We start from the raw sequence: 19362 nt of genomic DNA on the forward strand, positions 1-19362 counted from the left end.
AGATATTTGGAATTTAAAGTGTCAATGTCTAGTTTGATATACATGTCTGAATATCAGTAAGTGAAACTTGGCTGGAAATAAAGATCTGAGAATCACCAAAATATAAATGGTAATAAAAGCCAGGGAAGAAATCAGGAGGCTGATTTCTATCTCCTGTTGTATTGGTTAGGAACTTTTGGTTGCAGGTTAACTAAAGACCCAACTCAAATGGGGTTAAAACAGAAAAGAAATTTAGTTGAAATGTTTAGCACTAATTGCCTTCAGGCAAGACTTGATCCAGTGTCTCAAATAACGGAACTAATATCCAGTCTTTACTAATTTTTCCAAAACACTTCCTAGGAGTTGCCTTAATTCTTGACAGGCTCTCTCTTTGTGACCACATGCTAGTGTAGGAGAATGGCTCTGCCTTGTCATCTGGTGACCTTGCGTGTATTCATTCATATAAGCCACATGGGCAAAGTTTTGAAAAGCTTATCTGAGTCTTGGCAGACTGCCTCTTGACCCTCCCAGAACATGAGAGGATGGAGGCTTATAAGACTCTGGCGCCATCTTCTCTGAGCCTTCCTAACTCCCCTGGGAGGCTGTAATGAGATAGTTTTCTTCTTCCCAGGATCTGAGGAGCTAATGGGACTTTCTACCCCATCCTGCTCAGAATGGAGCTACAGAATAGAAAACCTGTTAACTGCAATCTAGAATTGGCTCCTCGGCAACAAGGTGCCCACAACTCATGTTGCAATTGCCCAGCCTTTTTTGTTTCAGTGTCATCCTTTTTGATATGGCATACAAGGATCACAGGGAGCTGGCTTATTCTTCTTGCTGTGTATGTAAGTAATAAACTGCTTACATTGAAAATGGCTCATTGTATCTTTAACAGTAGAATTAGTCAGGGCTTGGCCTTGGCCTTGCCTTATCTTGTCTTGTACATAAAAACTGCCAGCTGCTTCTAGGTCTGGGTGCTTCCAAACTCAAACCCAACAGAAAATACCCATTTCCCCAAACGGCTCAATCCAAAATTCCAGAGTTGAGATGTTTTTGTTTTGATTTGTTGTAGCTCTATTGACCTGATTTGGGTCATATGCTCATCCCTGAACTAATCACTGTGGTTAGGGATTTGGAGTGTGTTTGTTAGTTTAAGGCATTTAGGGTCCATTCCTGGAAATGTGCTGAGGTCAATCCCACTCAAATCACAGAGCTGAGAATTCAGGGTCCTGTTTGGAAAGGGAAAGGGAAAGGTGGATTGGATGCCAGGAGGCAACAAGCAAAGCCCACTATACCTGTCTCCTTTCCCAGAGCAGGGAAGTCTGTGTGTATTTGGGGGAAGGGCATGAGGGATCTGAATGCATAGTTGTGGATGTATGGTTCCTGAGGCGGGACAGAGGTTCAGAGACAGGAGGCTGAGCTAGAGGAAGCCAGTCTTTTCAGGCTGTAATTCTAGTTTATATCTTGGTCTTGTTTTCCTAACAGGATGGCTTTTGCAATGGTGAGCATTTGTGGGTAGGGGACAGGAAAGAAATTGAGAGGGCTAGAGGCACAGAGTCCCAGAAATCTGTCTTCAGGGCATTATGTAAGGCCAGATTTCTGGTTCCTCTTGGGCCCTTACAACACTTGAGTGCAAGAGTTAGGAGGGAGCTGGTGTGGGTCTCCTATTTGGTCTTACCAGACACCCAACCCAGGAAAAAGAGGCAGCTAGTATAGGAGACAGATGGTGAGAATCCTGTTTTCTGGGCCCAGTGCTGCCACTGATTTGCTGTGTGATCCTAGGGCAGGCACTGCCCTTCCCTTCTCTGAGACTTAGTTTCCCAATCTGTACAATGAACCAGGTCAGGTCTCTCTTACCTTTTCAGTGTTAAGGATGCCTTCAATTATTTCCCCCTACATCCCGTTGCCTTCCACTCATCCTATTTATTGAGATGCTATTGTTCATTTTTAAGTTTTTACATAGTTTGTTTTCTAATGAAAAAGCTACACCATTGACCATTACCGGTTCTTTATATCAATGGTTCCCTCTCATTCTTTAGGTTTCAACTTAAATATCACTTCCTCAAACAGGCTTTCCTTGACGGCCCATTCTAGTCAATAGTAGGTCTTCTGTCATTCATTGTCATTGCTCCTGATCTGTTGCCCTCACAGATCTAATCATAAACTCTAATTATTTTGCCTGATTACTTCTATTTTGTATGACTCCCTGCTAGACTATTTGAGAGGGACTGTGTCTATCTTTCTTACCACCATTATTCATGGATATTTGCCTTTTTCTTACCATTCCAATCACCCTTTGCCTTCACTCATATGATTTCACCCAGCTGCCTTCAGGGTGTGCTGTCCTAAGACACATATAGTAAATTCATTATCTGACGTCTCACAGATTGTTTTCTCTTGCTGTTTTCACACAGCCATGAGGCAGGCATGGGATCTAATCTCAATGAATCTCATGCTCTTTCCAAGAACTTTGGATCTTGAAAGACACATACAAGGCCATTAAAAACTGGTTAACATTCATTCATTCCATTGGTAGTCCTTAGTTGACACAGCAGGTGGCTCCTGCTTCCCAGGCCCTATATTGTTTACCTGGGTCCCGACCATTCCAAGTCTGGTTTCCCAGTCTTCTCTGAGCTCTGGGAACTCCCTCAAAACCTCCTAGTCAACTTCCTTTATGTTAAAGGTGGCCAGAATCAGTTTGCTGTTTGGAATACAAGAAATGTACTGGATAGACTGTGTCTCTACAGACTAGCATAGGACTCAGCAAAGGTAGGTGTTCAATAAATGCTAAAGGAACAATTACCCAGGTGTATGGCCTAAAGCTGGTTACTTAATATCTCAGAGCCTCAATTTCTTCCTCCTGGACAACCCACATACCATCTGGGATCTCTGGTTTCTCAGGACAGAAATCATCTTGCTTCCTCCTTTATTATCCCCCTTCTTTCAATTCTCTACCCTTCCTTCTCAGCTACAACAGCAAAACAACTTAACCCAACTACATCAAAATTCCTCTCATTTTTTCAGGAAGGGCAGCTTAATAACAATGTCTGGATCTAACATTCAGATCCTGGTTATGCTGTTTACAGGCTGTGTGACCTTAAACAAATGACTAAATGTCTTTGTTCCTCAGATTCCTCATGTGCAGGTGGAGATAGGGAAATTATAGTAGCTGTAATAGTATATAATATATATACTGATGTATAATATATAATAATAATATATAATAGTAATATATTATATAATAGTAATATGTAATATACAATAGTAATATAAACTATATAGTAATATATAATTTATAATAATATGTAATATAGATACAGATATAAATTATATATATTATAAATACTGAGATAAAACATGAAGCACTTAAAATAATGCTTAGCATGTAGTAAGCACTCAATAATGGTAGCTATTATTACTATTTTCATCTTTTTGTTACATAAGCAACTGGATACCTATGCCCTCAGGGTAATGTTCTTCAAAGTATGGCTCCTAAACTCCCAGCATCAGAATAAACTGGTGATATTAAGAGCAGGTTCCTGGGTTCCTTCCCAGACCTAGTGACTCACAGTTTCTAGGGCAGAGCTAGGAAATTTACATTTGAAAACTATATCTCCCTAATGCAAACTGGTGCAGCCACTCTGGAAAACAATACAGAGGTTCCTCAAAAAATTAAAAATAGAACTACCCTATGACCCAGCAATTGCACTACTAGGTATTTATTTAAAGGATACAGGTATGTTGTTTCGAAGGAGCACATGCACCCCAATGTTTATAGCAGCACTATCAACAACAGCCAAAGTATGGAAAGAGCCCAAATGTCCATCGATGGATGAATGGATAAAGAAGATGTGGTATATATATACAATGGTGTATTACTCAGCAATAAAAAAGAATGAAATCTTACCATTTGCAACTACCTGGATGGAACTAGAGGGTATCATGCTAAGCAAAATTAGTCAGTCAGAGAAAGACAAATATCATATGACTTCACTCATATGAGGACTTTAGGACACAAAACAGATGAACACATGGGAAGGGAAGCAAAAATAATATAAAAACAGGGAGAGGGACAAAAACATAAAGAGACTCTTAAATACGGAGAACAAACACTTGTGGGAGAGGGGATGGGCTAAATGGGTAAGTGGTATTATAGAATCTACTCTTGAAGTCACTGTTGGACTATATACTAACTAACCTGGATGTAAATTTTAAAAAATTAACAAAAAAGAAAAATATATCTCCCAAATGATTCTTTTTTTTCTTCCTTAATTTGTCAAATTGGTTTACATAAAACACCCAGTGCTCATCCCAACAAGTGCCTTCCTCCATGCCCATTACTCCCCTTCCCCTCTCCCCCACTCCCCTCAGCCCTCAGTTTGTTCTCACCATTCAAGAGTCTCTCAAGGTTTGCCTTCCTCCCTCTCCCCAACTATTTTCCCCCTTCTTCTCCCGCATCATCCTGTTAGCTTCCTCCTAATCCTCCTATACGTGCAAACATATGGTATTTGTCCTTCTCTGCCTGTGATTGCTCATTTTGTAAAAGATATTGAGACATAACATAGATACAATAAAATTCACCCATTAACATTTTTTAATGTTCATTTATTTTTGAGAGAGAGACAGTGCGTGAGCAGGGGAGGGGCAGAGAGAGAGGGAGACACAGAATGTGAAGCAGGCTCCAGGGTCTGAGCTGTCAGCACAGCTGGATGCGGGGCTCGAACTCATGAACTGTGAAATCCTGGCTTAAGCTAAAGTTGGGTGCTTAATTGACCAAGCCATCCAGGCTCCCCTAAAATTCACCCATTTGGAGTATACAGCTTGGTTGTTTTGGTATATTCACAGAGTTGTACAATCATCACCACAGTCTGATTTTAGAACATTTTTATCATTCCAAAAATAAATCCTGTACTTGTTAGCAGTCATTTCCTATTCTCTAACCCTGCCAACCACCTTGGCCTTGGACGACCACTAATCTGCTTTCTGTCTCTGCAGGTTTGCCTATGCTGGACATTTCAAATAAATGGAATTATATACACTATGTGGTCTTTTGCGTTTGGCTTATTTTACTTAGTATGTTTTCAAGGTTCATCTATGTTCATCTATGTAGCATGTATCAATGCTTTTTTTTTTTTTTTACCCGATAGCCCATTGGATAGACATACCACATTTTGTTTATCCATTCATAAGAAACAAAATGGATATTTGCCTTGTTTCCACTTTTTGGGTATTATGAATAATAACTATGAAAAAGCCGTGAACATTCACGTACAAATTTTTGTATGGATATATGTTTCATTTCTCTTGGATATTAGCGAGTAGTTTAATTTTTGGTTCATATGGTAATTCTATGTTTAACATTTTGAGGAACTGCCAAACTGTTTTTCCAAAGAGTCTGCAGCATTTTACATTCCCACCAGCAATATATGAGGGTTCTGATTTCTCCACTTCCTTGCCAATACTTGTTACCATCTGCCTTTTATTATAGCCACCCTTATGGGTGGGAAGTAATATTTCGTTGTGGCTTTGACTTGTATGTATTTCCCTAGTAACTGATGTTGTTGAGCATCTTTTTACATGCTTATTGGCCATTTGTGTCTCTTTTAACTTTGAATAATCTCTTTACCCAACCTGGGGCTCAAACTTACAATCCCAAGATCAAGAGTCACGTGTTCTACCAGCTGAGGCAGCCAGGCCCCCCATCCTTTGCCCATTTTTAATTGGGCCATTTATCTTCCATTATTGAGTTATAAGAGTTATTCATAAATCTGGCCATGTGTAGCAACATGGATGGACCTTGAGGGTGTTATGCTGAGTGAAATAAGTCAGGCAGAGAAGGACAAATACCATATGTTTCACGTATAGGAGGATTAGGAGGAACTTAACGGAGGACCAAGGGGGAGAAGAAGGGAGGAAATGGTGGGGGAAAGGGAGAGAGGCAAACCATGAGAGACTCTTGAATGCTGACAAAAACTGAGAACCGATGGATGTAGGGGGGAGGGGGGATGGGCATGGAGGAGGGCACTTGTGGGGATGAGCACTGGGTGTTATGTGGAAACTAATTTGACAATAAACTATTTGGAAAAAATATATATATATAAATAAAAATAGCATGTAAAAAAAAAAAGAGTTATTCATATATTCTGAATAAAAGTCCCTAATCAGATATATGACTTGCAGATATTTTCTTCCATTCTGTGAGTTGTCTTTTTATTTCTTGATAGTTCCCTCTGGAGCACAAGTTTTTAATTTTATGAAATCCAATTTATTTATTTCTTCTTTTGTTGCCTGTGCTTTTGGTATCTAAAAAACCATTGCGTAACTCAAGGTCATGAAGATTTACTCCTATATTTTCTTCTAGATGTCTTACAGATTTAATTCTAATATTTAGGTTTTTCACCCNGAGAACAAACTGAGGGCTGATGAGGATGGGGGGGAGGGGAAGGGGGGTGATGGGCATGGGGGAGGGAACTTGTTGGGATAAGCACTGGGTGTTATATGTAAACCAACTTGACAGTAAACTATTTAAGAAAAATAAATTTAAAAAATGATTTTTCCCAAAGACAATCTTCACCCTAAGAACTTTTAAGTCATCTGTACGATGATGTAAACCATAATAAAATAGCTGGCTAATATATATCAAGCACATGGCATGTACTAACCATTCTACATTACATAATCTTGTTCAATTTTCATGAGGTTTGTGTTATAATCACTTCACTTTTCATGATGTAATACACTTCACTCTATAATGCTGTAATATGTATATCCCCTCCTTTTATGTCAAAGAGTATACCAACACTTGTATCTTTAGGAAGGAAGGTTACGTAGACTAATTAGATTCATTTGTGTTAAAAGTATGGCACAGTGCTTGACAGAACAGGGCTCAAAGGATGAGAGTGCCTCCTTCTATTCCTTTCTAATTGCCTCTCCCACTGAAGACTTACTCCTCTCATTGGTCAAGAAAGCTATCAGCTCCAGGGCTGATTTTTGTATTCTAGCATCCTGCTCCCCCTTTTCCTTCTCTCATTATGATTTGTGATTTTACTTTTGTGTTACTCTTAAGACTATTACATCTCTTCAACGACTCTCCATGTTCCTAAAAGGCAGGAGGTGCAATTTTGTCACTGCAATATTCCCCCAACACCCTGTATAAAGCCTGGGAATATAGTGATCTTTCAAAAATACATACTTGACTGGGGCACCTGGGTGGCTCAGTCAGTTAAGAGACCGACTCCTGATTTCAGCTCAGACCATGATCTCATGGTTTGTGAGCTGGAGCTCTGCATTGGGCTCCATGCTGTCAGTGTGAAGACTGCTTGAGATTCTCTTTCTGTCTCAGCCCTTCCCCCGATCTCTCTCTCTCTCCTGCCGCCTCGAAATAAACATTTAAGATATATATATGCACGCGCGCGCACACACACACATACACACACACACCTGACTACATCACTTTTTGGTCTAAAATCCTCCAATGGCACATGGATTACCCTTTGAATAAATTCCCAAATTCCCAACCATGGCAAACAAGTCCGTACCTGATTGGTCACTATCTACTCTCTACCCATACCTTCTACTACTCTCTCCACTCCAAACATACTTGTTTTCTTTCTCAAACACATTTTGCTCTTCCTGATTCAGAGTCTGTTTCCTCCACTTGTCAGCTCTGATTAGTTTCTCATCCTTTATGTGTCAGCTCAAATGTCACCTCTTCCCAGAGACTTCCCTGACTGCCCTGTCCAGTCCTACCACCACACTTCCACCAAGTTATTCTTGATTATACCAGCTGTTTCATCTTATCCACAGACCTGAAATTTCCTTACATATTTAATATTAATTATTGTAGCTAACATTTAAGCATCCGAATTAGCACTTTTCATACATTAATTAGTGAAGTAGTGTGCTACTTAATGATTATCTATGAGCTCTCCAAAGTCCAAAACTCTGCTTTGTAGAGCTTGCTGACTTGCTGAGAGTATTACACTGAGTGTAAATACTCTCAGTGGGAGGGATTTCAAGCTACCATTCTGATGCCACTGAACAGCAGTCTAGGAATTGATGGGCAATAGCATACCATTATACAATACTTGCCATAGTGATATAGTAGTGATAAATAACCTCAAGAGCACAGATGAAACAAAAATGTAGTAAAATAATTAGGAAGTTACAAGTTTGGGGTATTTATTACCTTGTTTTAATATAAATTACTTAATTGTAAGTTTACATAATTTAATTTTTGGTAATGCCTGTCTTTGAAAGCGACGAGCAAAATATCTAAGCATTCTTCAATCGTTTCTGGCAAGCCCATAAGGACCAGCGGGCTAACAAGCAGCGTTATTTTCCAGATGAGGGGCCTGATGGACAGAAAGATTAAGCAATTTGTTCAAGGCCGCAGAGAAAACAAGTCTGGCTACTACTCCAAAACGTATTCTCGGAACCCAATACAATGCCTGGCATATAGCTGGTGTTCAATAAACAATTGTAGAACACATAAATGAGAACATAGTTAATATTGTTTTAAAATCTTTAAAGGGAAGCATCCTAACACTTAAAACTTACACAGAAAAGTGAAATTAACAACTCTTCAAAACTTGCTCACTATTCTTTTTTTTTTTAATGTTTTATTTATTTCTAGGAGAGAGAGAGAGAGAGACAGCGTGAGCAGGGGACGGTCAGAGAGAGGGAGGCACAGACTGAAACAGGCTCCAGGCTCTGAGCTGACAGTCAGCACAGAGCCCGACGCGGGGCTCGAACCCATGAACCGCGAGATCATGACCTAAGCGAAAGTCGAACGCTTAAAAGACTAAGCCACCCAGGCGCCCCAAAACTTGCTCATTATTCTACTTCACTTGCCTACTTAGCAGCACCGCGCGCTTTTACAAGGCACCTGCAATCTTAGGAGACGTCGCCCAACCCTTTGCTACGAGCTTGAGAAGCCCCGCTCTACGTCGTCCCGCCCCGTCTCGCCGCAAGGCTTCCTGGGAGTGGTAGTCCCTAGTCTGGGTGCTCCGGCGTCAGCAGCAATGCGCGCTTGACCACGGAACTACAGACGGTGGCGCACAGGTCGCGAGGCTTTTCCGCCTCGCGTTTCCCTCCCCGCCTGCGCGCCCGCCCCAGCTATCATGGCGGCTCCCTTGGCTTTGGTGCTGGTAGTGGCCGTGACCGTGCGGGCGGCCTTGTTCCGCTCCAGTCTGGCCGAATTCATTTCCGAACGGGTGGAGGTGGTGTCTCCACTGAGCTCTTGGAAGAGAGGTGAGGCCACTGGCTGGAGTAGGTGGCCAGGCCCCGCCTGTGCTCTCCTGGCCTCAGTGAATGGGAGGCGGGGGCAGTGGCCTCAAGCACAAGATTCTGAGGGGAACTAACCCGCTCTGGAGCCCTCGGGGAGGGTGGGAGGGCGGAGCCTGAGGGCGGGGCTGCCGAGGGGAGGGGGCTAGGGACTGTGGGGAGAGGTTTGGACCCTAGGGGCTGACTCACCTGAGGTGTAGGGAGCTGAGGGGGTGTGTCCCCCTCAGGTCCTGAGGAGAGGGGCGTGGTCTGAGGAAAGATAGGTATTGAGAAAAGGGCGTGCTGGGTGGAGTGGGATTTGCAGAGGGTATTGGGTTTTGGTGAGGGGTCGTAGGTGGTGTTACCTGGGACATGGGATGGTATGTGAGGGGTTCCCCGAGTGAGGCCACCTATCTTGCCTAAGCGAGTAAAGTGTGTGACTGTGCTTAGACGCCAGTTTTCGGTCCGGGACCTGTAGTATAGCATTTCCTACTGTTTCTTAAGTTCTTCATCCAGCAAGCACTATTTTATACCAGTGCCTACAATGAATGAGACAGAATTTGTGTTGTAGGATCCACAGGCTAGGGGGAGGGACAGATAGAATCCTTTTTGAAAAATGTTCTTCCTCTGTACATCCAATTCCTTTCTTGGAGTTTCAACCCTGAAGAAAGTGTCCTCTCCTTTTCCAGTTTCCTTAGGATGTGGGCTGTGAGCTGTTGAAGGATGTAGAATTTGGAAAGGGAGATTAGAGAAAGAACTCATGGTAGTGGAAGGTAAACAGGATCAAGAAAATGTTGAAGGGTGCAAGTGTACAAAGTGGAGGAGAAATGGGGTAGGGGTTAGGTTAGGGCCAGAATTTAAAGACTTAAAAAAAACTTTTTTACTGAAGTACGGTGTACATACAATGCACATATATTAAGTGTTGAGCTCAGTGAATTTTTACAGACTGTCTACTCATGTAGCCAGCATCCGTAGCCAGCACCCAGATCAAGAAACAAAACATTACAGGTGTAACAACACCCCAGAAGTTCTGTTTGTGTCCTTGAACTTTAAATGTTCATTTAAAGTTTTGATGTTATCCCATAGACACTCTGGAATGGGGAATGGCATAATGAATGGTTGTTTTATGTATAATTCAAGCTTAAGTTTCTAAAAAGCTTACTATATATGAAAGATTATGGTAGGCCTCTCTTATCCCCTAGTTATTCTGTGTTTTAGATGGTGTTACTTCCCCCACTTTACAGATGAAGAAACCAAAATTTAGAGAAGTAATATGCCCATGTTTCCCAGTTGACAAATGGTAATAAAGATAGTAATAATTCTTATGTGTGATGATGAGAGCTTACACTTGATAATCCTTGCATATAATATTTGCATATATTTTTATTGAACAAACTTAATTGTTTGGGTTGAAGTCACTTGGTTCCTGCTTTCTTCAGGATACCAGAAGCCCCAAGGCAGTATTAGGCCCTCCTTCCTTTGTTCTCTTATCACTTTATACATACCTTTATTAAGAGCACTTCTCGCTTTTTATTATAATCATTTGCTTATATCTGGTTTCTCCATTGTACTGTGAGTTCCTTTAAGGCCAGAACTGTTTTATTCATTCCTGAATCCTTTGTGCCTGGCATGGAGTAGTTGCATCGTTATTGTTAAATAAATATTGAAGAAAAGAAAACATAGGATCTGGTTACTATAGGAAGGGCAGGGTGAAGGATCCAAAGATGAGGAGATATAGTAGTTTGAGTCTTTTTTTTTTTTTTTGCCTCTGCTGCATATGATCTCCAACATCATTTTCTCATCTGTAAAACAGGAAGTTATAACACGTACCCCATTAAGTGAGATAATCCATGTTTAAGGTCTTAGCACAATAATGAAAGCCAAAACAGCTAATTCTAAGATTTTGAATCTAAATAATTGGGAGAACAGTTGTGATATTGTCTGAAATAGGTGAATTAGAAAGGACAGCAATAAGTATTTGTGTATGTACAGGTTGATAGTATGATATTTAGAGGTTTAGGTCTGGAGCTTGGGGCCAGTGTCAGAGCTAGAGAGAGATTTGCAAATCACCTATCTGAATCTGATGGGGTCAGGATGACTATTTGTCCTGTTTTAAGTAGGGATGGTACATCTGTATCATTTGTCTCGAGGGTATATGTTAAGATGGGATATTTTAAAAACAACTGATTGTATTTAACTCTAAAAGGCAGACATTTAAAAATATTGAAGTAGGATCCCTTCTAGTTTCACATGACATTCATTCATTCATTAGTTCCATGTAAGTTTTTTGAGTGACCAGTTGTTTGGGTGAAGGGCTGTGAATCCAAATAGATTCTGATTGGCTATAATCATAGAGTGATTTTTAGTGGGAATAAATGAGAAGTTTGTAAACTTGAAGGAGATGATCCTTGTCTTCAAGTATCTGAAGGGTTTTAACTTGGCATGTCATCAATTTTTTCATGTGCAGATGACAGAATCCCAACTCAGACTGCTCAGGTTATAATAAGAAATGAACTTATTGGCCTACATAACAGAACAATTCAAGGCAGATCCTGACCTCAAACCTAGCTAATCCAGAGACTCAGTGATGTCATCAGGACTAATTCTTTCCCCTTCTTGGCCTTGACTGCATTCAGGAGGGCTCTTCTTGGGTATTGGCAAGATTGGCCCCTAATGGCCTCTGATGTTTTATATCCTCACAGTGTTAGGTCCAGTGGAAGGAAGGTGACTGTTCTTCAACAGTTATAATGAAAGCCTTGGAACTGAGTCACATGGAACTTATTTGGGTAATATGCTAATTCTTAAGCCAATTACTGTGGTCAGCCTAAGTCATGTATCCATATATACCTGGCTGGCTCAGTTGGTGTAGCATGTGACTCTGGATCTTGGGATTGTGGGTTTGTGCTCCATTTTGGGTATAGAGCTTACTTAATAAAACCTTAAAAATTATATATATATATATATATATGCATAAAAATACATATATATATGCATATATATGTATATATATGCATATATATATATATATGTCTTTGGAGAAGAGACAACCTCCCAAACTATGGAAGAGGGGGCATACTATAGGAAAACCAGAGTGTCATTACTAGAAGAGGGGCAACTTGATGCTGGGCAGGCGAAAATAATGGATATCCATTATAATAGGAAAGACTACTTTCCTACGTCATTCACTTCTACAGACCCATCAGTTTATTTGGTAGTCCAACTAAAATTTATATAAATTTCTCGCTTGATAAAAGCATATGCTTCTCAGTCCAATAAAAATAATAACTAACACTGACGTCATGCTTTCTATAATGACAGGCGTTGTTCTAAGCATTTTAGATATGTTTAAGAACTAATTTAATCACCACAGTGGCCCTGAGATGTAAATGGCCCTATATGTAAAGACCCCATTTTATAGATGAGAAAATGGAAGCAGGAAAGCACAGAGAGATTAAGTCACAAACATAATGTTTCATGTGAATAGCTGGGAATCTGTAGACATTGCTGTTCCACCAGAGTTTATTCTATATCATCTTGCGTAGGAATTTGTCAGAAATAATTTTGTAACTTTTTTTTAAATCATATATTGGTCTTTCCTTAGCCTTTGCTCTAATGATTAGGAGTCAGTGTGGGCTTAGCTTCTTGAGTTTAAGGTAGAGTCCAAGCTGTAAGTGCTTATATAGAAACCCACCTCCAATGCAGCTCTGAGAGTCAGGGTCAGGAAGAACACTTCTGTTAGCACTGCTTTAAAAAAACCAAAACTTTAATTGTTAAACAAAATGGGGAATTAGTAAGCCACACACAACAATGTATGGCACAGTGAATTATTATAAGCAAAACACATTTTTTTTATTAAAAATTTTTTTTAACATTTATTTATTATTGAGAAACAGAGACAGAGCATGAGCATCGGAGGCACAGAGAGAGGGAGACACAGAATCTGAAGCAGGCTCCAGGTTCTAAGCTGTCAGCACAGAGCTCAATGCTGGGCTTGAACCCACGAGTGGTGAGATCATGACCTGAGCTGAAGTCAAACACTCAACCGAGCCACCCAGCAAAACACATCCTAAGCAAAACACATTTGCCCCTAAGCAAAACACATTTGTAACCATCATCCAAATCAAGAGGGAGAACTTTGCCACTTACTTCAGAAGCCCTTTTGTATGCCCCATCTCGGGCACTGCCCCCTCAACCCCTTCATTAAATAACCATTATATTGACTTTTATAGTCATGACATCTTTTTTTAAAAATTTATTTATTTTGAAAGAGACCAAAACCGTGTGAGTCAGGGAGGGGCAAAGATAGAGGGAAATAGAGAATCTGCACTGTTTCGAGCCCAACATGGGGCTTGAACTCATGAACCATGAGATCATGACCTGAGGTGAAATCAAGAGTTGGATGCTTAACCATCTGAGCCATCCAGGCGCCCCTATAGTTATGACATTTTTATATCCTTTTTGTTTTATTGCTCAAATGAGTGTCCCTAGTCACTTAGATTAGTCTTGCCCTTAAACGTTTTTATATGTGTTTTAAGTCTCCCTTAAGCTTTAAGGTCCCCATCCATCCCATCCTTTTCTTTTCTTTCTTTCTTTTTTAATATTTTTATTTATTTCTAGGAGAGAGAGAGAGAGACAGCGTGAGCAGGGGAGGGTCAGAGAGAGAGGGATTCACAGACTGAAACAGGCTCCAGGCTCTGAGCTGGCTGTCAGCACAGAGCCCGACGCGGGGCTCCAACCTACGAACCGCGAGATCATGACCTAAGCGAAAGTCGGACGCTTAACCGACTAAGCCACCCAGTCGCCCCCCATCCCATCCTTTTCTTATCTGTTTAAGAATCCACACCATTTGACCTCTGGCATTTCCTATAGTTTGAATTTTAGTGATTATATATTCATGGTACAGTTTAACACATTCTCATATCCTCTGTGTTTCCTGCAAACTGGCAGCTAGATCCAAAGATTAGATACCACTACTTTTTTTGTTTTTTAGCTATTTACTGGAAATAATTTTATTTTATTTTTTTTTTAATGTTTTATTTATTTCTAGGAGAGAGAGAGAGAGAGACAGCGTGAGCAGGGGAGGGTCAGAGAGAGAGGGAGTCACAGACTGAAACAGGCTCCAGGCTCTGAGCTGGCAGTCAGCACAGAGCCCAACGCGGGGCTCGAACACACGAACTGCGAGATCATGACCTAAGCGAAAGTCGGACGCTTAACCGACTAAGCCACTCAGGCGCCCCTACTTGAAATAATTTTAGATTCATAAAACATTTGCAAAGATAGTACAGAGAGATCCCGTTATACCCTTCATCAAGCTTCCCTTCGTGTTTACATCCTACATAATTATGGTACAGTGGTCAGAACTAAGACAATAACATCCATATAAATACCATTGAACAAACTGTAGTTGCTTAGAGTTTACTGTTTTTCCCACTGTTCTTTTTCTGTTCCAGCATCTAATTCAGGATCCCATATTGCATTTAGTTGTGTGTTCTCGTTCTTTTTCTATTGGTGAGTGTTTCCCAGCTTTTCCTTGTCTTTTATAACCGTGACACTTTTGAAACATACTAGTCAGGCATTTTGTACAATGTCCCCCAATTTGGGTTTGTCTAATGTGTCTCTAGTTAGATTGAGATCATGGATTTTGGGGAAGAATCCCACAGAAGTGATGTGATCCTCTCAATGTATTGGATCAGGCTACGTCATATTGAAATGGCTTATTACTTGTGATGTTAACCTTAATCCCTTGGTTATAATAGTATCTGCCTGGTTTCTCCACCGTTAAGTTACTGTTTTCCCTTTTTAATTTATAAACATTTGGGGGATATATATATAGGGGCTCTGTATATATCTTGTTTCTTTGTAAAGTTTTTACCCACTACTTTTTGACTTCCAGGTTGATGATCTTGCCTGCAGCAGTCATTACTATGGTGTTCCAGTGGTGACTTTTCTCTTGCCCTCATTCCTTCTTCATTATGAATTGGAATTCTTCTATAAGGAAGAGTTGTCCCTTCTTCCTTCTTTATTTATTTAATATCTAATATGGCCTCATAGGTATTTATTTTATTCTCTGGATTATAATCCATATTATCTTTATTTTGATGCTCCAATTATTCCATCTTTGGCCATTGCGACCTCTTTCAGGTTGACTCCTTTGTCCTTTTGACATACTTTCCTCACTGTTTTGTTTGTTTGTTTTCTTTTGTTTTTTTATTACTTCATTACTTTCTGGAACCACAAGATTCTTTCGTCTTACCATATTTTTTTCCTTGGTCCAGTCCTGGAATTCACCACTTCTCAAAAGAGCCCTGGTATCTTTTATTGGAGAATGTTATTTAGAAAGCAAGATCTGGATGCTAGGTGTGTTCATTGCTATGGGAATGACACTGCCTCTTGGGCCTTCTGGGCTAGAAATGTAAGGATACTACTTCTTTTGAACAAGCTTAACACATGCCCTTCTTGATATGGGAAGCTTAAAGACAATGTTTTGTTTGTCTTTTTTTTTTTTAACATTTATTTATTTTTGAGACAAAGAGAGAGACGGAGACAGCATGAGTGGGGGAGGGGCAGAGAGAGAGGGAGACACAGAATGTGAGGCAGGCTTCAGGCTCTGAGCTATCAGCACAGAGCTTGACACGGGGCTCAAACTCACAAACCCCAAGATCATGACCTGAGGTGAAGTCAGAAGCTTAACCGACTGAGCCAACCAGGCTCCCCAGATAATGTTTGTCTTATGCGGCATAATATGTTTTTATTATCACGCATAAGAAAAGCATATAAAGGTAGCTAAATAAGAATTATTACTTCATGGGATTTATCAGTTAAGAGTTGAGACACTTTATTGGGGCACCTGGCTAGCTCAGTTGGTACAACATTGTCTCTTGATCTTGGGGTTGTAAGTTCAAATCCCACATTGGGTGTAAACATTACTTAAAAATAAAATCTTAAAAAAAAAAAAGTTGAAGCACTATTTAAAAAAACCTTATATTTTAGAATAGTTGGCAATAATTAGCTTTTATGGTCAACTATTCTTAGATAATAATAGAAATTTTAGTCAATTTCTATGGTGTACTTTTCACAGGTGTTATTTTAGGGGGTACTCTAGGAAAAATAATGGCTTAAAGCTATGGGCTCTTTATATTGTTGTTGTTTTGAGTATTTGGGTTTTTTCCTCAAACAGGCATTTTATGAAACCTATTTTAAAATGTTCCCAGCAAAATATTATTGGAGCATAGTTATATTTGTTAGAATTTGGGGCCCTGGTTATTCTTTTATACATGGAGTAAATTCACCATTATATTCCAGAGGATTTTGTTACTCTGTAATTCACATGTTCCCAAACATACTGCAGACTATGCCAAAGTTTTCAATCGTGCACCAAAATAAGGGCATTATAAGAAGTTTATCATAAATATCAATGTATTCAAGTAAAAATATTTTCAGTTGATGCTCTTCCTACACTCTTCAATGTTTTAGATGGTGGGAGTAAATGATAGTGGGTTTGTTTGTTTTAATGTTTACACATGAGGTTAACTCTTCCCTTAGATCAATTATTAATTAATATGAGGTCATGTTCAATCATCATGATAGTGCCATATTTCTAAGCACTTGCCAGAAAACACATCAACAAATTTATGGGTGTACGATATCCTAGCAAAAGCAGATCTGAGAGAAATTACATTGTAGACAATTTCCTAAAAAGTATGCAGTCTCCCTCTGGATTAAACCAGTAGAGAGTGATGTCTCTGGCAGCATCTTACTGGCCCTCTGTTGATTTCCTCTGTTGGCATCCTCTGTGGTAGGATGCCATTGAGTTACTTAGATAGGGAGTTGCCCTGGGAAGTGGCCTGATGAATCATCACCTTGGGTCTCCAGTAAAGCTGTTAGTGAAGGGTTTACTAGTTGTGTTACACAGCAACTTCTTTATGTGGCTCCGTGGGGCAAGTTTCTTTCTGGTCCTAGTATAAGGACCTGTTATAGCTGTCTTGAGCAATGGCTTTTTTAATTTTATAGCCAGTATGAACTGTAACTGATTAAGTTTCCTTCTAGGGTGGGTCCATTTAAAGGCATATTTAAGGCTCACTCCTTATAAATATATAGCTTTGTGGAATAGACTTTGTAACTTTGATTTTGTTTTGTTTATCTTTGAATAGATAATTCAGTCACAGAGTTCAAAAACCAAAGGTGCCAAAGGCTGTATGATTAAAGGCACCTTTCCATGCCACTTTCCTATAATGACTCACTTGTGTTCCCTGGAGGGACCAGATTCTTATGTGTATCAGTTTCTTTTTTTTTTTTTTTTAATATTTTTATTTATTTCTAGGAGAGAGAGAGACAGAGCGAGCAGGGGAGGGTCAGAGAGATAGGGAGACACAGACTCTGAAACAGGCTCCAGGCTCCAAGCTGGCAGTCAGCACAGACCCCGACGCGGGGCTCAAACCCACGAACTGTGAGATCATGATCTAAGCAAAAGTCGGACGCTTAACCGACTAAGCCACCCAGGCGCCCCTGTGTATCAGTTTCTTAACATGTCCTTCTGAGATTTTAGGCGTATGTAAGCTTATACATTTTATAGGTTTTTGTGTGTCCATTTATGTTTTTTCTTATCCTTCACTCACTTTGTTTTAAAATTAATTTTCCTATTTCTTTTTAATAATTATGAAATAATGCTCATTGCTAAAGATTCAGAAAATGAAGAAAGGTAAAATAAACTAGTCATCTTCTGTAATCTTATCAGCAGAGATGGTTGCTGTATTTAAATTTTTTATTTTGTTTAATGCCTAAGTTTTATGTTTATTTTGAGCCATTTCTCATTGAATACATATTCATTTTCTCTCAACTAAATGGATCAAACCTTATAAATATTTAAAATAAAATTTGATCATATTGACATGCCGTGTTATGACCTGCTTTTCTTTTAAGAGTACTTCATGGACATCTTTCTTTCAGTAAATGCATATCTGTAATATACTTTTTAATTTTAACTCTTAATTTTGAAATAATTTTAGATTTTCTTTTTTTTTGTTTTTTTACAAATAGTTTATTGTCAAATTAGTTTCCACATAACACCCAGTGCTCATCCCCATNATAAAATTTGATCATATTGACATGCTGTGTTATGACCTGCTTTTCTTTTAAGAGTACTTCATGGACATCTTTCTTTCAGTAAATGCATATCTGTAATATACTTTTTAATTTTAACTCTTAATTTTGAAATAATTTTAGATTTTCAAAAAGTTGCAAAAATAGTAAAGAATTCCTGTTTACCCTTCACTCAACCTCTTCTAATTTTAACATCCTACATAATCATAGTACACTGACCTAACCCAGAAAATTAACATTCATACAATACTAATAACTAATCTATTATTGAAGTTTTATCAGTTGTACCACTAATGTCTTTTTTATGGTCCAAGATTGAGTCCATAATCTGACACTACATTGAGTTATTATGTATCCTTAGTCTCTTCCAATCTGGGATACTTCCTCAGTCTTAAATTTGTTTTAAGTTTATTTGTTTATTTTGAGAGAGAGAGAATCCCAAGCAGGCTCTGAGCTGTCAGTGCAAAGCCTGACATGGGCTCATGCTCATGGACCATGAGATCATGACCTGAGCCAAAGTCAAGAGTCAGACGCTTAGCTGACTGAGCCACCCAGGCGCCCCTCAGTCTTAATATTTTTAAAGAGCGCTAGCCGGTTATTTTTGTCTCTTAATTTGGGCTTTCCTGATGTTTTCTCATGATTAGATTGAATTTATGCTTTTTTGGCAAGGATACCACATTTTTGGCATAAGGACTACGGAAGTGTTTATCCCCATTTCAGTGAATCATTTCAGGAGGTACTTGATGTCGATAGTGTGAACTGTTCAACATTATTGCTGGTGATGTTAACTTTGGTCATACGATTAAGTGAGTGCCAAATTTGTCCATATAAAATTATTTTTCCCCTTGCAAATATGGCTCCTCATCATATTTTTTTCTCACTGATTTTAGCATCCCTTGATGATCTTGCCTTTCACAGTTATTACTGTGAGGTCTGTCAAATGGTGATTTTCTATTTCTATCTTTCCTTCTACATTTGATCCTTACAGTTCTCTGTAAGGAAGAGCTTTCTTTGCTTGTC

General features: G+C 39.5%; 1 protein-coding gene across 2 annotated transcripts in view; it reads left to right on the forward strand.

The window, feature by feature from the left end:
• Positions 1 to 9066: 9066 nt before the first annotated feature.
• Positions 9067 to 19362, forward strand: part of PIGU (phosphatidylinositol glycan anchor biosynthesis class U) — a 78495-nt gene continuing 68199 nt past the window's right edge. For both annotated transcript variants that reach the window (XM_077769300.1, XM_077769301.1), the window contains exon 1: positions 9067 to 9231. In XM_077769300.1, coding sequence (XP_077625426.1) covers positions 9102 to 9231 — 130 coding nt within the window. In that variant the 5' untranslated portion in view covers positions 9067 to 9101. The remainder of the gene's footprint in view (positions 9232 to 19362) is intronic.

This window comes from Crocuta crocuta, unplaced genomic scaffold, assembly GCF_008692635.1.
Source record: "Crocuta crocuta isolate KB4526 unplaced genomic scaffold, BGI_CrCroc_1.0 scaffold445, whole genome shotgun sequence".
Lineage (NCBI taxonomy): Eukaryota > Metazoa > Chordata > Mammalia > Carnivora > Hyaenidae > Crocuta > Crocuta crocuta.